Here is a 20,596-nt window from a genome sequence, read left to right on the forward strand (position 1 = left end):
TACAAGTCTTTTACCTTATTGGTTAAGTTTATTCCTATGTATCTTAATTTTTTTGTTGCAATGGTAAATGGGATTGTTTATTTTCTCTTTTTGAGAATTCATTGTTGGTGTATAAAAAGGCATTGATTTTTGGGTGTTGATTTTGTATCCTGCTACATTGTCAGATTCATTTATTAAATCTAGTAGTATCTTTGTGTGGAGTCCCTAGGGTTTTCTATGTACAATATCATGTCATCTGCAAATAATGAGAGTTTTACTTCCACCTTTCCAATTTGGATGCCTTTTATTTCTTCTTCTTGTCCAATCACTGTGGCTAGGACTTCCAGTACTATGTTGAATAAGAGTGGTGAAAGTGGACATCCCTCTCATTCCTGTTCTTTAGTTTTTGCCCATTGAGTATGATGTCATATAGGGCTTTTATCATGTTGAGGTATATACACTCTATTCCCACTTTGCTGAGAGTTTTTATAAAAAAATGGGTGTTGGATTTTTGTTGAATGCTTTTTCTGTGTCTATTGATATGATCATGTGATTTTTGTCTTCCAATTTGTTTATGTGATGTATCACATATATTGATTTGCGAATATTGTATCAGCCTTGCATACCTGGAATAAATCCCACTTGGTCATGGTGTATGATCTTTTTAATATATTGCTGGATGCGATTTGATAATATTTTGTTGAGGATTTTAGCATCTATGTTCATCAGAGATATTGGTCTATAATTCTCTTTCTTTGTAGTGTCCTTGTCAGGTTTTGGAATTAGGATAATGATGGCCTCATAAAAAGAGCTTGAAAGTGTTGCTTTCTCTTTAATTTTTGGAATAATTTGAGGAGTATAGGTGTTACTTCTTTAAATGTTTGGTAAAACTCCCCTGTGAAGCCATCCAGAACTGGGCTTTTGTTTGCTGGGAGTTATTATTATTATTATTATTATTATTATTATTGCTTCTATTTCCTCAGTTGTTATTGGCTTATTCAGATTTTTTGATTCTTCTTTATTCAGTTTTGGGAGGTTGTATTTTTCTAGGAACTTGTCCATTTCACCCACATTGTCCAGCTTGTTGGCATATAGCTGTTCATAGTGTTTTCTTACAATCAGTTATATTTCTGTGGTGTCAATGGTTACTTCTCTGCTTTTGTTTCACTTTTAGTTATTGGGGTCCTCTCTCGTTGTTTCTTGATGAGTCTGGCTAATAGTTCATCAATGTTGTTTATCCTTTCAAAGAACCAGCTCTTGGTTTCATTGATTTTTTTTTGTATTATTATTTTTTTTAGTATCTATGTCATTTATTTCTACTCTAACCTTTTTTTAAAATATATTTTTTATTGATTTCAGAGAGGAAGGAAGAGGGAGAGAGAGAAACATCAATGATGAGAGAGAATAATTGATCGGCTGCCTCCTGCATGCCCCCTACAACCCAAGCATGTGCCCTTGACCAGAATTGAACCTGGACCCTTCAGTCCACAGACTGGCGCTCTATCCACTGAGCCAAACCTGCTAGGGCTCTGCTTTAATCTTTATTATTTCCTTCCTTCTGCTTAATCTACCTTTTCTTGTTCTCTTTCTAATGCTTTCATTTGTAGGGTTAGTTTATTATTAATTTTTCTTGGGTTTTTTTTTGAGGTGGGTCTGTAGTGCTATAAACTTCCTTCTCAGGACTGCGTTTGCTGTGTCCCAGAGATTTTGGGTTGTTGTGTGTTGATTTTCATTTGTTTCCAGGAAGTTTTGATTTCTTTCTTGATCTCATTGGTAACCCATTCATTGTTTAATAACATGCTATTTAGCCTCCATGTATTTGATTGTTTTTTAATGTTTTTACTGTAGTTGATTTTTAATTTCATTCCCCTGTTATCGGAGAAGATGCTTGATATGACTTTAATCTTCTTGAACTTGTAGAGCCTTGTTTTGTGTCCTAACATATGGTCTATCTTTGTGAATGACCCATGTGCACTTGAGAAGAATGTATATTCTGCAGCTTTGGGATGAAATGTCAAATCCATCTGATCAAGTGTGTCCTTTAGAGTCACTCTTTCCTTGTTTTTTTGTGTGTGGAAGATCTATTCAGTGAAGTCCATGGGGTGTTAAAGTCCCCTATTATAACTATACTAGTGGCCCGGTGCACGAAATTCATGCACGGGCGGAGGGTGTCCCTCAGCCCAGCCTGCACCCTCTCCAATCTCGGACCCTTTGGGGGATGTCGACTGCTGGTTTAGGCCTGATCCCAGGATGTCCGACTGTCGGGATTGGGCCTAAACCGGCAGTTGGACATCCCTTTCACAATCCTGGACCACTGTCTCCTAACCACTCACCTGCGTGTCTGCCTGATTGCCCCTAACTGCTTCAGCCTGCCAGCCTGATCGCCCCCTAACTACTCCCCTGCTGGCCTGATCATCCCCAACTGCCCGCCCCTGCTGGCCAGATCACCCCCAAGGCTTTTATTAGTATAGATATGACCCTTCACAGAAAATTTCACTAACCCTGCTTTACAATAAGGGATTGACGATTGAATCATTGGGGCCAGGCACCAAGATTTCCTTTCTTTGAATAGTGGAGGGAATAATTATCTTGTCTTTAAATTTCCCTGAACATCAAATGAGATAATGACTTAGAAAAGCATAAAAGCACCATATAAAGACAACTGTCTTTTTCATACACTGAAAAGACAATAAAGTGGTAAAATGAAAAACACTATTTTTATTCTCCCCCTTCCTTCCTTTACAGCCTTTATTTAAACTTTGAAATTTAGAAAAATTTCACTCCTATTTTCATTTCTTTACATTCAATATTATTTTGTATTAGTTTCAGGTTTATTAGTTACAGAATAGTGGTTAGACAACCATATACTTTACAAAGTGTTCCCTGATATTTCCAGTACCCACCTGGCTTCATACCATCATTACAACACTATTGACCATATTCCCTATTTAAGAGACAATAGGTTTACAGGTTCCTTCCAATCTTCCTTTTGTGTTGCCCACCCTTCCTTTTCTTTCTCATGTCTTCCCTCATTTTCTTTATGTAGTATCTCAATTGGCCCTCAAAGCTCAGTGAAGGCACTGGGACACGCTTAACACATTTTACAGAGCAGGAAACTGAGGCCAATTCCAGTTGGCTATGGAACTGGACTCCTCACGCAGGAGCCCTCACAGCCGGCTCTCCGCCTTTCCTAAGGGACAGCCGGGGCAAACAGAACGAACCTCCCTGTGAGGCTTCCAAGCCTCATTCTCAAGCACCTTTTCATCATGGATGCTCCACATTCTTTCCTCTCTCCCGCCCCACCCCATTCTTTACTGCCCCCCCCTCTTGGGAACAGGTGGTAGGCTTGCACTCACTGTGCAGGTGTGCACCCCCATGGGGTGGGGCGAGAACTGGGGGCGGGGCGTACACAGGCTTGTGTTTGGGCCAAGGCGGGAGCAGGAGTCCTGGCCTCTCAAGTGTGCAGGCCGCGGTGAGGCCGGTCAGCGCTGGGAGCTTCACCAAACCGCCGCAGTGGGGTACCCAGCAGTGCGGAGCTTCTCCACTGAGGTGGCGCTGCCCCCCCACCCCCGCCTCAGGGCTGCGAGTCTGCGCCCCTCCGCCCTGGCGTCCTTCCACACCTGCAGTCATCGCCTCTTGTTTCCCGCCTATTGGGGCCAATACAGAACCTCACTCTCCTTGGGCGAGGCACATATCCACCCACCGGCACCCTGCCCAGGCCTGAGCCCCCTCCAGTGCACCCCACCTTGGTGCTGCTCTGCGCCCCTTGGGCCGCCCGCCTCCTGGCCAGCCGCTTCCTGGAAGCCGTGGCGCTTGCCCAGGATCGCCCATCAGGCGGAGGCCTGTCAGCGCGCCTGCAGACCTCATGGCCGTGTTGCCAAAGGTTCCTCTACCTTCAGGCTCTCTCCTCAGACCCCTGGGAGCTTGGCTCCCGCGGCCCAGCCCTTCCGTGGCTCCCTGCAGCCCCCGCTCTACTAGGCTCTCCTGCTGCCCACCTGTCAGGAAGCTGCCGGGCGCCTTGCTGCGGGCAGTGTAGTTCTGGGGCAGGGGCTGGGGTGTGGGGAGCAGCTCCAGTAAAGTTTAGTAAACCCCAGGCCCACAGCCCCTCCTTGAGCGGAGCCCAGTGCAGGCTGGGGGCCTGGGTCTGAACACTGCAGTTGCGGAGGCCCCGCCCACCCAGGGCCTCACACAGGGGTCCCTGGCTGGTGTTGGGGCTTAGAAGGCTTGTTCATGCCACCAAGCCCACCGTGGCCCAGGTCCCACACGGGCGTCCCGGCTGGGGGCATGGTTTAGGCGGCTTGTTCGCACCGCCAAGCCCTCCTCTACTCAGGGCCGCACACAGGGGTCCCGGCTGGTGTTGGGGCTTAGGCACCACACGGGCTGGATGGCAGCTAGAGCTGGCCCTCCCTGCCTGCAGTATGCAAATTAGCCGCCATCTTGGTTGGCAGTTAATTTGCATATCTTGCTGATTAGCCAATGGGAAGGGTAGTGAAGTTATGGTTAATTACCATGTTTGTCTATTATTAGATAGGATTGTTGTCGATCTCTCCCTTAAAGTTCTCTAGAAGTTTTTTTTATATATTTAGGTGTTTCTCAGTTTTTTAAATACTTGGGTGCTCCTCAGTTTTTTATATATTTAGGTGCTCCTTTTTTTTGGTCTCATTTTGGCTGCCTGTTTTTGACTATGTATTAGGTAGATCTGCTATGCATATCAGTCTCTACAGCAGGACCATGTCAAACATAGTTTCTGACTAATTAGATCAGGCAAAGACTCAAGGCCTCCAGAGACCGCCTCTGTCTGTAGACTGATTTGATTTAGTCTTGAGTATCCCTCAGGCAATCGGTTATAGGTGTGGCAAGAGTTTTGCCAACAGGGTGGAGCAATTGCTTCTGTTTGGAGGCTAATTGTTATTCTCAGTCTCTTAATGGGCCTTGGTAACACCACATCATGGGGCCACGTGTTTCCCAATAGGGTGGTCCACTGTCTTCCCCCTGGATAGCAAATGTCTGTGTGAGAAAGATGACCTCCACAATGTGAGAGAATGACTTGGCACAGGAAACCGGGGTATCTGCTTTCTGAGCTCTAACCCCAAAGCCCCCAACCCTGGCTTCTGCTCACACAGCTCCAGCTCACTCTGCCCTTCCTCTGCTGGAGCACAAGGTGAGTGGCTGCACATGGAATTTTGTGCATTGGCCCTTTAAGAGGGTGCCTGCATTTCCCCTGGCAGACAGCAACCCTGCTGCTTTTCACAGCCAGATGTTATGTGGGCACCTTTCTCACTTCTGGTGCTTTCTGCTGGGGGACCCAGTTTGGGGATTAGACCCAGAGTTCTCAGTGGCAACCCCCCACAGCTGAGATCTCTCTCCAGAACTTCAGCTGCTGTCTGTGAGCCCGTCCAGCCCTTTTGCGCCTCTGCCCTTCCTGCCAGTCTCTATGCGGTCTCTACTTTCAGTCCTTGGTTATCAGGGTTCTCTCCAGCTAGTCTTCAGTTGATTGTTCAGGATGTTTTTTGTATTTTAGTTGTAATTCCAGTTTGGCCATGGGTGCATGTCTATGTGGCATCCACTTACTCTACCGCAATTTTTAATCTCTCATGGGTTTTAATTAAAAAAAAAAGGTTTTTATTGATAGGGAGAGGGAGAGAGAGAGAGAAACATTGACTTGCTGTTCCAGTTATTTATGCATTTATTGGTTGATTTTTGTATGTGCCCTGACTGGGATCCCACCCGAAACCTTGGTGTCTCCGGATGACACTCTAACCCAGTGGTTGGCAAACTGCGGCCCCTTGAGTGTGGCTCTTTCACAAAATACCACGTGTGGGCGTGCATGTACAGTGTGATTGAAACTGTGGCCACACTCAAGGGGCCAAAGAGCCGCATGTGGCTCGCGAGCTGCAGTTTGCCGACCACTGCTCTAACCACTTGCATGTCTTTAAAATATATATACTAGAGGCCCAGTGCACAAAAATTTGTGCACTCGGGGGGCATCCCTCAGCCCAGCCTGCCCCCTCTAACAGTCTGGGAGCCCTCACAGGATGTCCTACTGATGTCCCTGTGGGGAGAGGGCCTAAGCCACAGTCTGGCCTCCCTCTGTGGAAGGCAACTGGCTGATCAGGTATATAGATACTTTCTGAAGGCAGCACAGACTCCTTCCTTATTTCTTTCCTCTGGTTGGAGAATAGGGGACTAAAAGGTGGAGACAGAACTGTGGCCGGGCCTGGGGCTCTTGAAGGCAGCAGAAAGGAGAGGGCTGGGGGAAGTCTAGACACGGTTTTGTTTAATTGTCCTCCCTTCCTCCGGGCCCTTCGCTCTGTTTTTTCCTTGTCATGGTGGACACTTGGGCCTCGGACTGACAGGAGCCCAGCGACGGTGGAGTTCAGCCCCCTCACTTCTCAGCTGAACATACAACCGCCTCACATTCCAAGTGGAGCTGTTTTCAAGTGGCTAAAGTGCTGGCAATTCATGCCTCCCGGCCTTTCCCCTCTCGGGTTTCCTCCTTGGGTCAGTTGCAAACTTCACCGAGACACCGAAGCAACTCTGCCCTGGTAGTTCTGCGCCAGCCCCTGCACTCTTCCTTGAGGTCTCTTGGTCCACAGTCTGAGCTCAGGGAGGTCACCCAGAGCCCATCCCCCCGGACAGGTTGGGCAGGGGGGCTAGCTTGAAGAGCTGGAGGAAGATGGCAGAGTTAGAGTTGGTATGAACCAGTGCCTGCTTAGCCAGACTTCCTAAGCTCCCCACCGGGCCCAGGCTGGGCCCCTTCCCCACACCAGGAGGATCCCAGCTGAGGTCCCCTCCCTGCACCCAGCGCTCTCCTCCCTGTTCTACCACTGGGGGAAGGGAGCAGCTCACCTGCTCTGGACCCTGCCAACCTGGCAGGTTGAGGCACAAGCAGTGCAGCCTAGGGTGCTGGTGGCTGCGAGCCTTCTCCCCCTCCCTGAAGAGTGGGGCGGGGTTGCAGCAGCTCACAGCCGCCCCTGGGCACCATTCATGGAGACACCGCTCTCCACTGGGCCACCGTCTGCCCGGGACCTGTGGGGGTTGGGGGTGGCCTCAGGCTCCCACTGGCCCCACTGAAGCCAGACTCGGCTTGGCCGGCCACCCCCACCACCCGAGGGCTGCGCATGCCACACGGGCCTCATCGCCCTCATGAATCGCCGTGGTCTGGCCGTCCCATCCCAGGAAGTAGCCATCCCAATCGCCATGGCTCACTCCCGGTGCAGTTGGGCCTGCCCAGCAAGCATGTAGGCAGGAGCTGGGCCTCTGAGGGGAAGGAGGAGGGATACGCGGGCCAGGGCAGAACTGGGGAACTTGGCGGTGTAAACACAGCCCCCCTCCCCCACGTCGTGCTGGCCCCTCGCGCTGCATTCCCGAACCCCTGGGTGCCCCTACCCAGCACTGTGCTCTCGGGCCTGGGGTGGGAGTGAGGGACCTGGAGTTGCAGCCTGAAGGCAGCCCTCGCTGGCTTGGAATCACAGTGGTCCATCAGGGAGGGATGCGGGGTGCCAAATTCCATCCATCCATTTCTCTCTTCTCTCTTCTCTCTCTCTCTCTCTCTCTCTCTCTCTCTCTCTCTCTCTCTTTCTTGGAAGGGGGGTCGCACACGGGAGTGGGCCCCGTCCCGGGCAGGCGGGTGGGGGCTCAGGCGAAGCAATCGCTTGCTTCGCCTGAGCCCCCCGCCCCAGGGTTGCACACAGGCGCCTGTATGCGGGCTAGCGCTGTCCTGCCCGGCTGCAGTATGCAAATTAGCGCGCATCTTTGTTGGCGGTTAATTTGGCATAGCATTCTGATCAGCCAATGCCGAGCATAGCGAAGGTAGTCAATTTACCATGTTTGTCTATTATTAGTGAGTGGGGGTGTGATATGGCGGAATGTGTGAAAATAAGCTGGTTGATTCTTTTTATAAATATATTTTATTGATTTTTTACAGAGAGGAAGGGAGAGGGATAGACAGTTAGAAACATCAATGAGAGAGAAACATCAATCAGCTGCCTCCAGCACACCTCCTACTGGGGATGTGCCCGCAACCAAGGTACATGCCCTTGACCGGAATCGAACCTGGGACCTTTCATTCCGCAGGCCGATGCTCTATCCACTGAGCCAAACCGGTTAGGGCGTATGTGTGTATATATATATATATATATATATATATTTATATTTCAGAGAGGAAAGAAGGATAGAAACACCAATGATAAGAAAGAATAATCGACCGGCTGCCTCCTGCCCACCCCCTACTGGGGATTGAGCTCAAAACCCAGGCATGTGTCCTGACTGGGATTTGAACTGTGACCTGGTTCATAGGTCGATGCTCAACCACTGAGCTATACCTGCCGGGCAGGAGTGCATGTCTTCATGAGTAGATATAGAAAATCCTTTAGATATTAGTATTTCTATCATAGGTGGGACAGGTGGTGTCCATGTACTGGAGAGTGCTCCTGGGAACACCACCTGTAAAGTAGTGAGGGAAGCAGGATGGGGCAGAGGAGGAAGCTGAAACATGATGCAGTTGCCAGAGAAACTGGCCAATTCCATGAGGAACTCTGAAGTTGGGGTGACCCTTCAGATACGCCAAGTTGGGGCAAAAAGGCTTGGCTCACTGGCTGCAATTCCTGGGGGAGGTTCTCAGCAATTGGGGAGTATCTCGGTCTGAAAGTAGGGGAGCTGGGCAATGTACCACAGTATCCACTAACCCCCTATCCACCCACTAATAATGAGGCCAACATTATTTTAAATATTTATTTTTTTCTATAGTGCATCTCATCCAAATCATACAACAGTCTGATACCTATTTTTCCTTTCAAGCACAACTGATCCTCATTTCAGATGCTTTTTCATTCTTTCTGTCCTTCTTTTAACCTTACAGGATGGACAAAGGTACTCACACTTATAAGGACAAAAACATCACTTGGAGTTTATTAAAAGTACAGCTTCCCAGGCCCCAATCCCAGAGCATCTTGAGTGTCTGGGGTGGGACTGGGGGATGCAAAATTTTAACGCCCACCCCACCCCTGTCACTTCTGCTGCAGGTGGTCCTTGAACCATCTTTAGAGGAACACTGCTTAGGACTTGTCCTTTATCTACCGGAAGCAATTTCAGAAAATCCAGGGATAATTAAGAATACAGAAATAGCTCTTCTATAAAATTTCCATATAAAAATAATGGTATTTATTTACAAAGTTTGAGATGCTACAAAATAATACATCGTATCAGGTTAGGAACTCCAATCTAAGAAAGTCTGCGTCAGGCAAGTCAGATGTGGTGTTTGCATATCCCCTTGTTTCGCTTTATTAAACTGCCTAGAGCATGTGGCACCGTGATGTTTCCTTCATGCAGAAAAACAACAACACAGAACTATATTTTCTGGAAATAAAACCTAGGAGCGCATGATCAGAGTAAAGTGTCTCCAAATGAAAAGGTGAACAGGCGGGTGATTTGGGCTCACAGCCTTTTTCTTTTCCGTTTGCAAGTCAAGTGTGAAGGTGGTGAACAAAACAGCCTGAGGAACTCTGTACTGAGCTGGGCCCAGAGCTCGAGCGGCCAGGGTGGGGGCTGGTTGGTAGGTCCTTTTCAGGACACTGGAGGGTTGGACCTGCCGTGGTGCTAATTGAGAAAGAGAGGCAACAGTTCAGAAGGTTTTTGTTTGTTTTTTAGCAGAAATGTATCTGGGTCCTCGGAGACCTTTAGTATGGAAAAAAAAAAATCTGACTTTGGTCGTGAACACGCAAAATCAGGCCGTTTGTCATTAGATGACGCCTGGCATATGAGGATGACACATGGTGACAAAATGATTGGTTGTGAAACCCAAGCACAACCTGGGGAAGTGTGTCCTTGTTGTGTTGAGATAAACAAGCTAATGCGGTAGAGAAGGGTAGTGGGGAACTTCACCTCAAGCCCCTTACCAATGACCAATGGCCAGGGTGCGTGCCAGTCTCTGCCCATGGAGGAGTTTCCTCCCAGATGTGTCTAGACCCGGGGTCTTCTGAGGCCCAAAGCTGACACCACAGCCTCCCGGGCGAGGTCCCACTCCTGGCTGTGTAGCACTTGGTGTGACAGGGTTGATGCTAGTCCCAAAGCCACCTGGGAGGACTGTGGGGGGGCGAGGTTTTCAGGAGGCCATGTGGTCCTCCCGGAGGGGAGTTCTGGTTGGTAGACTCAGCCACACACTCTGAGGGACGGTAGAGGAGTGATGTCTTAGTGAGGCGGAGAGCTGTTCTCTCCTGCTCTGAGGCCCTTGGTGAAGGAGTGTCCTGCTCTGCCTCAGCTACATCGACTCCCAAAGCCGCCATAAGCAAGGAGGCCCAGGTCCGTCCTGCTGGACTAGCAAGGGGTCAGTTATATAGGCCTTTCGTAAAGCAAAGGCCATGTAAGGACAAGTTTACCTCGCCCGAGAACCTCAGCACAGAATACAAATAACTGCCTGTTCCTCCTCCTGTCTCGACACCACGTGCACGGACGGACGGACAGCTGCTGTGACACTTCTGTGCTTGTCAGGGGTTCCCAGGGCGCAACTGCAGGGTCAGTTTTGTGTCCCCCACTTTTTCTTCCTTAGCATTTTGTGCGTGTAGAGGTCTGTGGGAAACTGGATCCCAAAGGTTATCTAAGCGTAACTTTTTAGAGCTGTCTTGGATGTGGAAAGGGGCTATTTCCTGAGAAATATTATAATTTGTGTGAATATTATAATTTCAACTTTTTAAAGGTAATTTTTTAAGCAAATATCAGACTTTTTCCCTTGACTGTTTGGCTAGAGTGGAATTTAAACAAACAGGCACATTTCCGAGGGTCCCTCCCACAGCACGGCGCGGGCCCCTGGCACGCACTCGGGCCTTCGATAAATTCATACGGACGTTCATCAGCGCTGGGGAACCCTTGCTGTGGGTACATGCAAATGGAGAACCTATTTGGGGAAGTGGTTCTTACAGTCTTTAGCTCCACTAGTGCCAGTATATATGCAGAATAAAAGATGGCCTTTATATGTCCAATGTAAAAAGATCTTCATGTATCCAATAACTTGTAAAACTAGAGGAAAACACCTAGAAAAGTACTTTTCCACCTTTCAACTGGAAGATGACAAAGCTAATGAGAACTTCATGGGTTAGGATCTTCTCTTGGTTTGTGGGTACTGCTGGTAGCTAAGTTGGGTTTTCTTTTAAATACTAAAAATGATTTCACAGACTCCAAGATGGATGCTTAAGCCTGGCTGATGTGGCTCAGTGGTGAGCATAGACCCATGACCTGAGGTCATTGGTTTGATTCCCGCTCAGGGCACATGCCCGGGTTGTGGGCTTGATCCCCAGAAGGGGCGTGCAGGAGGCAGCCGATCAATGTGATGCTTCTGTCTCATAGATGTTTCTCTCTATCCCTCTCCTGCCTCTAAAATCAGTAAAACATATTAAAGGAAAAGAACCCAATGCATGCTTAGAACTGGAGCAGTGTGGCCGTTGGGATTCAGGAGACTCCAGGTGCATATGATGGGACAGTGTCGTGGTAAGAAGATATGGAGATGCCTGTCTTTCAATGGTCTGATTCAGGACCAACGTCCCTTTCCCAGGGGGACTTCCTTGGCCACCCCCTACACTAACGCAGCCTCCCCGCACGTCCCATTGCCCTTTTCCACGGCACTACCCGACCTGAATGCTTTCTGTTCTGTACTCACTCACATGCTTACTGAAGGGTGAAACCTTTACACTCACTGCTAAGGCAGCAGTCTTAACGTCCACCTCTCAGAATGTTGGGGTTGGGACACACCTTTCTGGGCCTGAGGGGAGCGAACTAGGTAGGTATTAACAAGGCCCTTGAGGTGAATTATTGATAAAGCTAAGCAGGGTTCGCTCCGAGTGTGGCTACGGTAGAAAGAGCCGAGGTAGTTCCTTCCTTTGCGGGCCTTGCCCCGTGCACACCCGGCCCCACGGTGTCCTGCTGTCCCAGGCGCCTGTTACAACTGTGCTTGAAGCAACTTGGCTGCCTCCAGGACCCAAGGGCCGAGGCTTGTGGTTTAGCCAACAGCCAGCTATGGAGGTCTGCAGGGCTAACTGTGAACACCGCCACCTGAATGAGCGGACCGGGGCTAATGGTGTTGGAGGGCGGACCTGGCATTATTTCCAGGTACAGCAGAGGATGGTTTCCGCTGTACATTTTGCTGAGGGGAGTCACACTTGCATCCTGTTAAAATGGTAAAACCACCGTTTTCACCCCACCACTTCCATACGGAATTAAGTTGAAGGAAACAAAACACATGGTCATCATTTGTCAAGTTTTCCAGGGCAGTGGGCTTTGTGGAGGTGAGAAGTCACTGTCAGCTCGCTGAGGTCCTCCGTGATCCTAAGGCACAGTTTATGTCAATCTTCCTGAAGGTGATTAGATGCACAGTGGGGGGGGGGGGGGGGCCTGGGCAGGTGCCACAACCTAAGGTCCAAGGCCGGCCAGGAGCCCCACACAAGTGATACTGGAGCAAGAATGTGCGGACTGAAGATACTACGCACTTGAAAAGGTAACAGTAAACTGACCCCCAAGGGGGAAAGGCCTCTTAAACTGCCTCAAAATCAAAGGGGGCGCCACCTCTGGGGGATGTCCGTGTGGGCACACACGTGTGCACATAACCCCAAGTGCTGCTCCTAGAATGGCGCCTGGACGTTGCGATCGCTATTTCCTAACGGTTTTTCACTCTGATTTCTATACGAAATTGTGCCTGAGTGCGGAACTTCAGACCCAGACAATCTGTTGGGGGATTTATGGAGTAAAACAGGATTTATCTCAGCCCAGCTTCTGCCAGGGAAGGCATTGCACCAGCCTGTACTGATGCCCTCGGTGGGACTCCACTCGATGTCCTCAGCAGTGACCCCAAACATTACTGAGGACCGGGGGCCATTTCCGGCCAAACACTATACCTATGGCTGGACGGCCAAGGATGGGGCACCAACCATAGTGAGTCTTTGGTTGCTTTTTCTTTTAAACCCATATTTTGTCCATTTAAAGCTGTAGCAGCAGGAGAGAGCGAGAGGAAGCATTTCCCAAAATCTCTAGCAAGGGTTTGCTACTTGGTAGAGGTCAGGTTATGATGGATGGGACTGTCATGAATGTTGATGTACAGATCTTGGGACCTGCAGTACAACACTCTGAGGACTGAAAAGCTAGCTGTGGCCCTTGGCCTCCCCAGGTCCCGGCTGGGCCCCTTCCAGGACAGAGAGGAGAAAGGCAGGGGCTGGTGGAGGCGGCGGCAGCCTCTTCAGGGACAGTGGGGAGGGAGCCTGGTGTTACCTGCCTGCAGCTGACGACCTCCTGGTCTGTGTTTCCTGGAGGCCCGTGAGGACCTGGCTGGGCCTTTGCCGCTTCGGGCACCTCCCATCTGCCCAGCCTAAGAGATGTGCCTGGAACTCAGGCTGAGACCGAATTCTCTAAAAACTGCTCTATCTCTGCACTCTGAGTCCGCACTATAGCTTATTTCTGACAGAATGAGTTTTGTCTGAAAGAAACTTAAGTTCAAGTTGTATGTTTCTGTGTATTCGTTTCTACAGCCTAACCCAGCCCCAGGCCAGCCAGGTCTTCCCGGCTCACTGAAAGCACAGGGCAGAGCTGTGGAAGGCAGCACGAGGCCACTGCACGCACCCCACGGGGCTGAGGAAAGGACTGACCTGGGCTGAGCCCACAGGTGCTCGATGCATAATCTAGGGGCAAATCCAATGGCCAAGACAAACCATAGAGCTAATTTTCTATTATTATTGCTCTTTTCCAGGCCTTGCTGTGAGACTTGGTTGGGGTTTGTCCATGGGGGCAGGTGTCTCCATGCTCCTGTTTGGAGGAGCAGGGACTGGACACGCCAGCCCTGTGTTCCTGGCGGCATCTTTGGCTATGAAACAACACACCAGCTACTGCACAACCAGAACCCCAACCATTCGGAGAGTTCACCACTTTTCGAAATGCGACATCAGGTGAGTCTGAAACGCAGTTTACCCAGGAATAACTCAGTAAGGCCATTTTGATTAATGAAAATGTATAAAAGGTGACATGGACAGGAAAACAGTGCTATCATATTCGGGAAATGACACTTGGTTCATTTTCATCAACTGCACACTGGGTGAAATCACACAATTACTACAGGGAACTGTAAGCAAGCAATCTGGTCAGAGGGATGTGTTCCTTTGTCTTAAATGAAAGCGCTTATGAAATGCATCGCTCTGATTAAAATGATACACTTTCCTTCTCTGTGAAACCCCAGATTTAGAACGCTGGCAAAGGCAGTGCTGGCAAAGTATTTAATGCACGTGGAAAGGCTATTCTACTTTGGCTTCCAGAAGTAGCCCTAAAAAATTCTATGCACCAAATGCATTGGCTAATAGTGATCATTTCCATTTTACTATAAATTATTCTAAATGTCACTTAAGTACTTAAGAGTTAGCGCGCTCCTTTCTAGAAGCTGTCTAAGGCAGCTGATGCGTAAAGCACCTCAACTAGGCTTTCAGCTAGCTCCGCAGTGCAGCTTGTGCCCAGGCCCACCTCCCACACTGCACCGCGCACCCACCGGAGCTTGTCACGCCCATTCGTGCCTCCCACGGAGAGAAGCACAAGAGATCATGGTAGCAATCCTGGTTCTAAGGAGGGTCACGTGGGTGGGGGGAACAGAGAGGTCCCACGTGCGGAAGGTAAATGAGCTTTGTTCATGCAGCCCAGTTCTCCCAGGACTGTCCCCGCTGTCCCCTCAGAAAGCTCGCTCTGTCTGAGAGGTGACCTACTACCCTACTGTCAGTTCTCATTCACAGACGGTAACGTTCATCTCAAGCGTGTCAGCCTGCGTGTAATTCGCAGATTGTGTTTCCCTAGTTTCCACTGGAGACACAGTGCAAACAGAAGCAAGGACTGAAGCAATCATTTCAAAAACAAGAGCTCACACTAAAACACACATGAGCATCAATAGGAAAACGTGGGTTTCGTCCTGTCTTTATTCTGGGGAGGAGGAGTCCTCCTCCTCTTCCTCCTCATCTTCGTCGTTGAGCGAGCAGGGCGTCTCCCCGCGGGACTCGGAGCAGTGAGAGGCCGCGCTGCTGGACTGGTGACTGTTTGGGGCAAGGATCTGCCCCGTTGCTAAGGCCACTTCAGCATCCAAGCAGAACCCCTGGGTTACGCTAGCAAACAATTCAAACACAGGCTCATTAACGTGGCGAACGTTTTCCGCTTCGTAACACACAGGAATGGGGCAGGGGAAAGGAGCCACGGAGGGCTCGGCCTGGGCAGGGGCATGCTGCACTCCGAGAAGGGGCCTTTAGAACCCGGAAACATACGTACCTTGACTGGGATAAGGTGGCACCAGTGGTCAGGTCTAAACTTGAAACTGACTGGGTAGAGTTCAAAAGCAGCCCCTGGTTTAACCATGACGGTCCTGTGGAGATATCTACAGGGAAAAACAAAGACAGAAGGGGTGGGTCCCGCAGTCCTGTGGCTGCTATTGTTCCCGTGGGAAGAGAGGGGACGAGTGAGGGCATCAGCCTGTTCTAATCACAGCCACACAAGTCTCCTGCCCTGGGGAGAAGCCAGATTTCTTCAGCAGAAAAAAGACATTTCTAAATCATAAGGGGGAGTGGGGGAGAGACAGGAAGGCTGACTACAGCAAGAAAGAATTCAAATTCAACCAACTGTGGGCTCTCGTTCTCTTTCCTCAAGACCCCAAGAGGCAGCACTCACTGGACTACCGTGGACGCCTGCTGTCCTCGCCATGGAAGACTCGGGACCCTGACGGTGGTAACAGCTGAAGCCAGCAGTGGGTAGAGAGAGTCACATCGGAAATGTCTCAGGTACGAAGGACAGACACATTTTTGCCAAAACCCCCATTGAATCCATCTTTTCAAGTGCCCCCCTGGGGAACGCAGTGCTACTAGTCATCCAAGACCTATTCTTTCTCCTGGTACCTTCTGCTTAAAACTCAAACTAGCTCTTATTGTGAAAGGCCACGAGCAGTCATGCTTCTAGTGAGGGTGACACAGGCACCGCTTTTTCAGTCTGCATAAATATTCTGGGTCTGTCCTTTCAATGTTGTGTTCTACAAATACATCTTAGTTCTATCATAACCTTGACCAATTCTGACTATAGTTTCACTTGTTTAATGCTTACCTCCTTATCTAGGATGTCAGCTCAGAGAAGGCAGTGACAGGAACATGTAAGATCTAAATGTTACTGAATGAATGATACAGTCTCTTCCAATAGTGAGTTTACAAAGAAGGTGATGTGCAGATTAGAAATACAATTCTAAGAGAAATTCTTAGATTTACATTATAATATTGAATGTACACTCAGAAAAATGTAATTAACCAAAACGAAAGCTTATTATATTTAATCAAAATAATCTTATAATTACTGCGCAAAAAGCAGAAAGCTGTGTGTTAAGATTGGAAACTGCTATCCAGCATTGTCGGGCCAAGTGAGAGGCATCCTGGGAGAAAAAAGTAAGCGAATCTCTACACTGATTTTAGAATGGCCTTGGGAACCGGTTTCTCACAGGCTAACAAGGCAGCTGTGAAAAAAAGAACTTCAGTTCTAAGAACAGCAGACTTTAAATACATTAAATAACAAGTCTGTACACGATAACATTAAAGCCAGAATCCTGATCCGAATAGTAATTAGCATACGTGGAAACTTTGTCAGAGCTCAGCTGGTTGCATAACACAGGACACTTTCTCTTCCCAACAGCTCTGAAAGCCTGCTTCGTTCACATTCTCCTAGAAACCACACAGTGGTTCTCACCATGGTACTCCAGAGCCCTCTGTCCTTTGCACTAAAGGCACACGTTTGTTCTTTTGAACTAACCAGAAAGTCTGTGCCCCAGGCTGCCAATGAGGTCACCAAGAGATAAAAGCCAGAGAGTCTGCCTAATCACCAAGCTTTTACAATGAGAATGGACTAAGTAAAGTTGTGGTGAGTTACTGAAAGCCCTTCCCTTAGACGCTGCTGGGCTGCCAATAAAACAGCCAGTCCTGCCCTGGGAGAGAGCAGGGGGAGATACTGGCTGAGGGGCAATAAGATGGGGTCTCATGAGTGGGTGATGCCAATTTAAGAACTAAATCCAACAGACACTTGTGTTGTGACCGAAGAGCCAAAACCACAAAACAAATAAAAACTACTACTTTGCTTATATCTGATTTAATATACCTTAGCACTTACTAACATGCCTTTAAAAACTGATGTGCGATTCTAGGAGGTAATACAATGAAGGGAACTGCCCAAAGCAAAGGCAGAAGCACTGTTTGCTACATCCAAATTCTAGGTGCAGAACATACCATAATCTTAGTAAGTTAGGACAATCATAAAGATGTCAGAATTAGTGAAACAAAATCTGAATTATATAACATGCAAAACAGTGGTTTTTAGTATATTCAAGCATACTTTTATAGTTCATAATAAAAATGATAAAGAACCCAATCTAAAAAACGAGCAAAGGATCTGAATAGACATTCTCCAAGGAAGATTTATGAATGGCCAGTAAGCACAGGAATAGATGCTTACATCATTAGTCACTAGGGAAATGCAAATCAAATTGACAGTGAGATACCACATCTATTAGGATGGCTGTAATATAAAGGTGGACAACAACAAGTGTTTAGAAGGGTGTGGACAAACAAACTCGCATACATTGCTGGTAGAACTGTAAAATGGTACAACTGCTTTGGAAAATAGTATGGCAGGTCCTCAAAATGTTAAAGTAGGAAAGGGTTCAGAATCAAGGGCGAGCATAGAGTGGACTTGAACTAATTTTCTATGAGAAAAGGAGAAAGGTTTTAACATGTTAGGGTTTGACATATTTAGTCAGGGACAACATGTGAAAGGATCCGTTAACATACCTGTGATATAACCTTCTAACGCCTTTGGCACCAGGGATTTAGCACGTTTCAGATCCTCCAGAGAACATTTGCCTGACTCCAGGCCAAAGGACATTCCCATCCGCTTCAGTACTTCGATGTCGTCATGGATCTCAAAGGTGTTGTCAAAATTGAAGAGATATTCAAACCTGCACCAGGAAACAAAGTTGGTACAGGCTTCCGTGGTGTTGGAGAGGTCTGAGGAGTTTTATACTCTGTATATTACATAAAAGAATGAGGGCCTAAGTTCAGCTACAGCACTAGAAATTATTGATGTTTATAGCAATAAGGGTCATTCTGCTGTATTCAGGAGATGACATCTCAAATACACCACTTTCCCAAGTAACACGTTAAGCGCCCAGCCTGTTTGGTCTCCGGACGGAAAGTATAGTGTCAGTCACCGGTGACTGACTGGGCGCTTAACGTGTCTAACTTTCATGTGACAGACAAAAGAGGTCCATAAACTTTAGCCCTCATTAAGCTATTGCAAATTGGATACAGAAATACTGGTCTAAATCCAATACTTTTCTTTCCTTTTTTTTGTTAATCCTCAAGAGTATATTTTTTCCATTGCCTTTCAAGAGAGAGAGAAAAACAAGGTGAGACACATGGATTGGTTGCCTCTTGAATGAGCCCTAATTGGGGGTGGGGGGGTGGGGGACGGGACCACAAGAACCCACAACCCAGGTATGTGCCCTGGACTGGGAATTGAACCTGAGACCCTTCAGAGTGCGTGCTGGCGCTCTAACCACTTGGCAACACCGGCCAGGGCTAGTTTGGTCAATTTAATGCTCATGGTGGGAGAGCTGCCTGGCTAAGTAAGGGGAAAAGATTGCATCACCAAAGTAAGTGAAAGAAAGGCTGTAGGACCTGCCTTGAACAAACTGCAAGCTTCTTAGAGTCTCCTCCCTCCAGGAAAGAGCATGAGTCAGTTACCACCCAAGAATGGAACCCTTACTAGACCCCAGCCAAGGATGAACAGAAGCCATAAAGCCCTTAGGCCAGTGGTTCTCAACCTTCTGGCCTTTAAATACAGTTCCTCATATTGTGACCGAACCATAAAATTATTTTCGTTGCTACTTCATAACTGTAATGTTGCTACTGTTATGAACCATAATGTAAATATCTGATATGCAGGATGGTCTTAAGCGACCCCTGTGAAAGGGTCGTTCGACCACCAAAGGGGTCGCGACCCACAGGTTGAGAACCACTGCCTTAGGCCAATGACTCCCTGACTCCCTGCAATTCCTTTATGAAAGCATTTAACATGTTTAAATTGCCTGCTTTGAGCCCAAGCCTTTATAGGCATTATCTCATTTAATCCTCACCACAGGGCTAGGAAGTGACGGAGGCCCTGGTATCATCCCCATTTGTTTTCCGGAGAACAGAGCTCTGGAGCAGTTAAACGGGGGAGCCGTCATCCACACCTGGGTCTGTCTCACTCTGCACCCCATGCCCTCAACTGTCTCATGATACTGATCACAGCCTGAAGACCAACGAATTAACTATTTTCATGAAGGTAAAATAAATCTCACATTAATTTGTATTATTGATGGGTGGATAAAGAAAATGTATAGATACAAAAAATATTCAGCCACAAAAAAGAGAAGGAAACGCTGCCACTTGTGACAACATGGATGGACTTTGAGGGCATTATGCTAAGTGAAATAATTCAAAGACAAATACTGAATGATCTCACTTAATGTGGACCCTAAAAAGAATAGATTGGGTGAAGGGGGGAAAATATATGAAGGTGGTCAAAAATATTAACTTTCAATTAGATTAAAAAAGAAAGCAGAGATTGCACCTAGCATTTTCATGTCTATTCATCCATTAATAAACAGAAGCCCACTCAACTAAGAGATAGTAAAACAAAGAGGTAATTGCTTTTATGCCTCATGTTGATCTATTTCCACAATAAACTATGACAGTGAATCACCAGCGAGCCTACCTGTGTCAGACCCTCACTGACGGTCTACCTCGCTGCAGTTCTTGCCCACAATTATGCCACATGCACGTACATACGTGTACATCCTGGTCTGGGTCCAGGCACCACCCTGCATGTGACTGGGGGCTGTGGAGGGCGAGTGATGGAGCACAGGCCAGAAGCTGACAGCTCTCCATGTATGAAAAGGTGTTTCACACGCCCCAAGGAGTCAGCCTTGGAGGACTCAGAGAATGGAGTACACCCCTCTTATTTTGGCAAATGACAGGACTGCGTGAAGAGAAGGCCGCCCTGCAACCTGCCCCCATTCTGCACTCACTTGTCACTGGAGATGCTGCAGTCTATGACTGTTTTCCTGCTCGTGTTGATGATTATAAACGGCAGCTGAATGGTGGAGTTCAGAGCTGGCGGGCCCTGGTTCTGCTGTTCATTTTGCCGATTTCTCTGTACCAGGTTTTTGAAAGCGATTTGCTGTAATGATCGATAAAAAACATAGTCATTTAATATGGATAAGTGAGTTGGAATTAAATGAATAGAGTTTAAAGACACCTTTCACCTGTAGTGAATTAGACATTTAAGAAAAAAGATTAGAAAAATCCAACTCAATAAATATATTTCAAGAGGAAAAATATACATTTAAATGGTGTCTACCATCATCATAATGTAAATAATGGGGCCCATGGTTTGTTACCCATAGAAATGGGACCTTACAAATCTGAGAGCCAGGGGCACCTGCAGCTCCTCGAGAGAGTGATTCAGGGAAAATGACACCGAGGGAGCTTGCTTTCCACTCACCCGCCACAGACGCCCATGAGTTCAGGGTTGAATACATCGC

At 47.8% G+C, this 20,596-nt stretch overlaps 2 protein-coding genes across 24 annotated transcripts in view; one reads left to right on the forward strand and one right to left on the reverse strand.

Annotated features, from left to right (window-relative positions):
- Positions 1 to 20,596, forward strand: part of LOC111824919 — a 115,786-nt gene that overhangs the window by 15,656 nt on the left and 79,534 nt on the right. For 3 of the 7 annotated variants that reach the window (XR_002827988.1, XR_002827989.1, XR_002827990.1), the window contains 4 exons: positions 13,706 to 13,901; positions 15,628 to 15,758; positions 16,651 to 16,875; positions 19,150 to 19,761. Coding sequence is in view for 4 of the 7 variants with exons in the window: in XM_023749612.1 (XP_023605380.1) it covers positions 13,706 to 13,901; positions 15,628 to 15,732 (301 nt within the window). In the remaining 3 variants the exon portion in view is untranslated. Of the gene's footprint in view, positions 1 to 13,705; positions 13,902 to 15,627; positions 15,759 to 16,650; positions 17,093 to 19,149; positions 19,762 to 20,596 lie in introns of those variants that run through there. The other 4 variants (XM_023749613.1, XM_023749614.1, XM_023749612.1 and 1 more) reach the window with 3 other exon arrangements.
- Positions 14,872 to 20,596, reverse strand: part of TFDP2 (transcription factor Dp-2) — a 117,947-nt gene continuing 112,222 nt past the window's right edge. For all 17 annotated transcript variants that reach the window (XM_023749601.1, XM_023749604.1, XM_023749599.1 and 14 more), the window contains 4 exons: positions 20,081 to 20,232; positions 17,799 to 17,965; positions 15,253 to 15,358; positions 14,872 to 15,092 (listed from right to left, as the gene is read on the reverse strand). In XM_023749601.1, the coding sequence (XP_023605369.1) occupies positions 14,909 to 15,092; positions 15,253 to 15,358; positions 17,799 to 17,965; positions 20,081 to 20,232 (609 nt within the window). In that variant the 3' untranslated portion in view covers positions 14,872 to 14,908. The remainder of the gene's footprint in view (positions 15,093 to 15,252; positions 15,359 to 17,798; positions 17,966 to 20,080; positions 20,233 to 20,596) is intronic.

This window comes from Myotis lucifugus, unplaced genomic scaffold (assembly GCF_000147115.1).
Source record: "Myotis lucifugus unplaced genomic scaffold, Myoluc2.0 scaffold_8, whole genome shotgun sequence".
NCBI lineage: Eukaryota > Metazoa > Chordata > Mammalia > Chiroptera > Vespertilionidae > Myotis > Myotis lucifugus.